The sequence below is a fragment of the Gavialis gangeticus genome, unplaced genomic scaffold, assembly GCF_001723915.1.
Source record: "Gavialis gangeticus isolate Ggan-Ray unplaced genomic scaffold, GavGan_comp1, whole genome shotgun sequence".
Classification (NCBI taxonomy): domain Eukaryota; kingdom Metazoa; phylum Chordata; order Crocodylia; family Gavialidae; genus Gavialis; species Gavialis gangeticus.
Window position 1 is genome coordinate 121301176 of NW_017729025.1, and position 4860 is coordinate 121306035.

A 4860-nucleotide genomic window follows, 5' to 3' on the forward strand; every position below is an offset into this window, starting at 1 on the left:
ATAGTAGCCCTCCTGTAGCGACTCCCTACAGGGCCACCAGCACAAGCCCCTCCCCTGCCTGCCCCAAGTGCAGCCCGGCCCAGCCCCCCACTGGGAAGAAGCCGGCACTGCCCCTGGCCCTGAGCCTGCGGCAGGCAGCCTGCCTTTGCCACACGCACAAATCTGCCCATGCCTCCTCAGGGGATGTGCGCAGTGGCAGGAGATACCCCCACTCCACGCCACCCTCCCCACCAGGGAGCCACCTGTGGCTCCATCCTGCACTCCTCCCCAGGTGGGCAGCACCTGCCCCTGCCCCAGCCCCACTCCCTCCCGCACTATGGGGGCCTCAATCTGCTCCCCACCACACCCCTTCCTCCCTACACACTTAGCAGCTGGATGCTGCTTTCCAGGCTTTGGGTCGGCTATCAGATCGGTATGAGCCAATAACACTGGTTAAGAATTGGCCATCGCTATCAGCTAAAAAATTCTTTATCAGTGCACCCCTACCTATCATTTTTCTGTACACAAAAAGCAAGCGAAAGCTAAGAGTTAGCCTTTGCTCAGGGGCTCCTTGAGTCTAAAGAGGTTGAGAACCACTGGTCCATAAATCCACTGTCTAGCATAAGTGGGTTACAAAATTGGGGTGTGCATCTTAAGCAGAGGTTGATTTTTTTGCTGGAAGAAAAATAGGAGTAAAAGCATGAAAACATTGCGCTTCACAGTGACTGTCAGCTTCTCTCAGCAAGCATGGAGAACAGGGTAGACTCCAATATTAACCTGCTCTCAGCTTCTTGGCTGAAAGAGAAGCTGGCAGCAATTTTACAACACAGCCTCTCCATGGAAAAGCCAGATCTAGGTCATGACTCTGGGAAAATCTTTTTTGCTCTACATCCTGCCTTCCAAAAACAAGGTGCTTGTCTTATTTTGGTCAGCAGACTCATGATATACAAGAAAATACAATATATTTTGGGCTGTACCAGGAGTTGTCACACTGCAAACCATAGACGACTGCTCCACAGAGCCACACTCTAATTAACCTTAGGTTGTTAAGCACAGCTTATCTTAGGTTCTTGGAATGGGGAAAGGAATGGTAGAGGCATGACGAATAGGCTTGCAATTACAAAAATTTGGTGCCCAAGAACCCTGCTTATGGAGCAGGAAATGCAATTGTTGAACTGCTGCCTGCCATTTCCCTCAATCTTTGCAGCAGGGGATAACCGGACCTTTACACAGAAACCATCGTTCACATCGAAGTGATACCTAGCCAGATAGAGCTGAAATAACCAGGTGTCTGGGAAAACACCAGAAGCCCCAAAATATTAAAAGCCTCTGTGTACATATTTGAGTGACTGGAAAAATGGCTGAGGTTCTCATAACAATTTTCAAGATCTAGATTTAGATTTTTTCCATTAAAACAAAGACCATGAAAGTCTCAGCCAGTGTTCCCAACCTGAAAGACCAAGAAGCAGCTCATTTTATACAATTTTTTAAATTACTGAAGTACCTTAGAACATCACACTGGGCAACCAAATGCTTTACTTCTTCCCCATCACATCTGTCCTGTATAAACTTCTCTTCTGGGTAGGTTTGAGAAAGTTCTTTTCCCTCCCCTTCCCCTCAAAATAATGGGAGAAAAATCGTTTCCATACTTCAAGTAGAATTTGTGCTCTATTTGAAACTCCACAACTCCATATTAACTCCACAAACATGATTTTACATAAGTTATTGCACTTCAGCATATTCTAGAATGAGGCATATACAGACATGGCAATTGGCAAAGTTATATAGGTGGAACAGAGGTGGAAGGAAGGGGAACAGAAGAAACCAAATAACACTTACAAGGATTGTAAACCACTTAGTCCTCTAATGGCCTCATTAGGTACAGTCTTCAGCTGATTGTTCTGAAGGGTGCTGTAAAAGACACTTTGTTAGTGAAACAGATTTTTACAACAATCTTTAAATGACCTTCTATTTGTTACTACAGTCCATGTTCCTCTTTGTTTCATGGACATCTGGTACAAAAAAAAAGCATACAGAATCATCAAGACAAGATACTCAACGGTGATTTCAAAACAGTGAAACTAGATTACTACAACCCCTGCCACAATTCATTCCATTAATGAAACAACACAAGCATATCAACTTAGACAGAATAAGCCACAATTATCTCTGATCTGATTTTCTGCAATTTCCCTTGACTTATCAGGGATAAAAAAACAATTTATTCTCATGCAAAATGTCTCAAAATAAAGTGATATTTTATTACTTACCAATGCTTGCATTGTTATGGTTGGCAAGCTAGGCTTAGCAGGCTATACAAGGCTTTGCTATTTTAATTAAATACTTGGGGAACACTTCATCTGATCAAATCCAAAATTTCAGGAAATATTCTACATATCTGTGGGCAGAACCCTATTGATTTTGGTGAAAACTAGAAAACCAGAAGGGAGTTAAATTAGGATAAATGGAGCTCCTTGTTTAACAGAATCCCAGCTTCAGCACTTTTAAGTCTGTATCAAAGGACAGGTGGATGGTACCTTCCAGCCTAACAGCACCAGTACTGTTTAAATAGGTTGATACCCTGAATGATTTACCTCTTAAAGAGAAGTCAAATAATTAAGGTTGGAGGGGAAAGGAAGAACACTGGGAAAACAGAGAGCAGAGCCCCCGTTTCTGGGGGAAAAGGAGGACATACACCACTCCTCGCATGAGGGAAGAGTTTCAAGAATTCTGTGACAAAAGGGTCATGGGAGCATGGCACCTATGAAACTTGCGGCTGAAGACATGCAAGGAGCATGCAATGACTTGTATGGTTTGTTGTTCTTGTGAGCACAACTCTAGTCCTACAATGATTTAGCTAGTCAGTTTTCTGATGCCTACCTTTATTTCTGAGCCCCTGATTTTTGTTTCACGGAAGACTTCCTTTTTCATCCCAAGGGCCTTCCCTCTGCCTCCTTATGTCCCTTGGCTGTTAAATATTTAGTTATCCCCTTTCTTACTTATGTTTGTATAAGTACATTCCCAATCACCAGCCTAAGCCTTTAGCATGATTTTTTTTGTTTTAAAAACCTGATTCATAACATAAAGCTAGTTTCAGATTTAAAAAGTGGAGCAGGGATTGAAGCAGATATTTTCATTTGAGAAAGCATGCGGAATGGGACACTGCCAATGCATCCCTTCAGTGGTCAAACTTGCCCTTAAAGGAGTAGATCACACTATAGAGGTGGCTTCTTAGAGGCTGGAGCTGGAATGGTACTCCAAATGGATGTAGATATTTATGCATACACAGTATAACAAACAGGGTATGAAAATGTAATTGGGAAGAGGGAACTAAAAGGGAGGGGGAGCCTCGATGCCCCCATGGGTCCTTTCTGTTTTAGATGGCCAAGAGGGATGCAGGGAGATGGAGAAGAGTCTTGTGGCCTAATGGTTAATGTTTGTCTAACAAAATATATTTTAGAGTCAGGCATTAATTGTTCCCATAAACTATGGTAATGACAGTTTAATTAAGGTCATAAATTTTTTTGTTTGTTTACAGAATGTCCATCATCATCATGGTTAACACTTCAGCATGATTATGCAAAAAGTAACAAAGCTTTTCATTTATCACACTGTCTGAACATAAAATTCAGTTTTTGTTCAGCCTATCAGTAAACATGCTGACTATGCAAGAAGAAAGTACGCAGCTAGCTGTGCAGCTCTAAAATGTGATTACTTACAGAACTTTGAGTTCTTTCAACCCAGACAAGGCCTTTGGATGGATAAAAGAAAGGTCATTGCCAGCCAGTCGTCTGGAAAAAAATTGTAATAATAATTCAGAGTCTTAAAATACAGTACATTTACAATTGTCTAATAGATGAAACCAGCAGTGCATCAACATTCACAAATAATTGGCGAGCTTTGCATCAAATTCTGCTGTGCTGGTGATTTTCACATTTGCCATCATTCATTCAACAATCATATTTTATACATAATACTGCAAAAACAAACAAACAAACAAAAAATCAGATGCAAGGAAATAACAGATGAGTACAAGCTCTCAGAAACTAGTGCATTCACTCAATCTTTCTTTCCAACTTGCCATTTTGCTTTCTGATTATATAAGAATGTGTTTCATGTTCCACCCAGTCAAACCTCCTCAAGAAATAAGATTTGACGCACCCCAGGAGCATAATTCCATAAACAAAATCAGAAACCCTCCTGCTCTTCAGCCCCTTTCCATCAGCAATTAAAGACTGGAAATGTAAACCTAACACACGAAGGGATGACAAAGATTCTTCGCATGAAACTGGTTTTGAAAAATTAGTTAACTGCTACCAATATGTTGCTGAGGCTTTCAGCACAGCCTGGGCAAAATGAGTACTCAGCAATCCATGTGTTTTTAATCTACCCTGCAGCTTCTAAAGAAATTATGCAGCTGAGTAGGAATAGTTTGTTACTAAAAGGAAAAGGGTAGAAAAGGTTTGTACAAGGCATCTTAAAAAAATTCTGTCCATATTCTCCAGTAAACTACAGATTCAAGGTGATATCCTGGGCCTAATGAATTAGTCACAAAACCCCCACAGATGTCAGTCAGGCTAAAAATTCACCTTTAGAACGTTACAGATTATCAATTAGTTATATGGGTAAACCTCGGATAAGAGAGGACTTATCTAGGTTTATATCATGCCTGATAAAATAAAACTCTGATCTCAGAGTGGGGCTCCTAGATACTAATGCAACAACATAAAAACAAAAATTAGTAATAGATACAGATGGCTCTTCATAACAAAGGGAAAAATCCACCCAAGCAAAAAAAAAAAAAAAAAAAAAAAAAAAAAAAAAAAAAAAAAAAAAAAAAAAAAAGTAAAAATGGGGGGGGGGGGAAAAAAAAAAAAAAAA

General features: G+C 40.7%; 1 protein-coding gene across 1 annotated transcript in view; it reads right to left on the reverse strand.

Moving 5' to 3' along the window:
* LGR4 (leucine rich repeat containing G protein-coupled receptor 4) overlaps positions 1-4860 on the reverse strand; it is a gene marked incomplete at its 5' end in the record, with an annotated part of 145219 nt that overhangs the window by 60437 nt on the left and 79922 nt on the right. Inside the window, 2 exons of the mRNA XM_019519493.1 lie at positions 1819-1890; positions 3699-3770. Of these exons, the coding sequence (XP_019375038.1) occupies positions 1819-1890; positions 3699-3770 (144 nt within the window). The remainder of the gene's footprint in view (positions 1-1818; positions 1891-3698; positions 3771-4860) is intronic.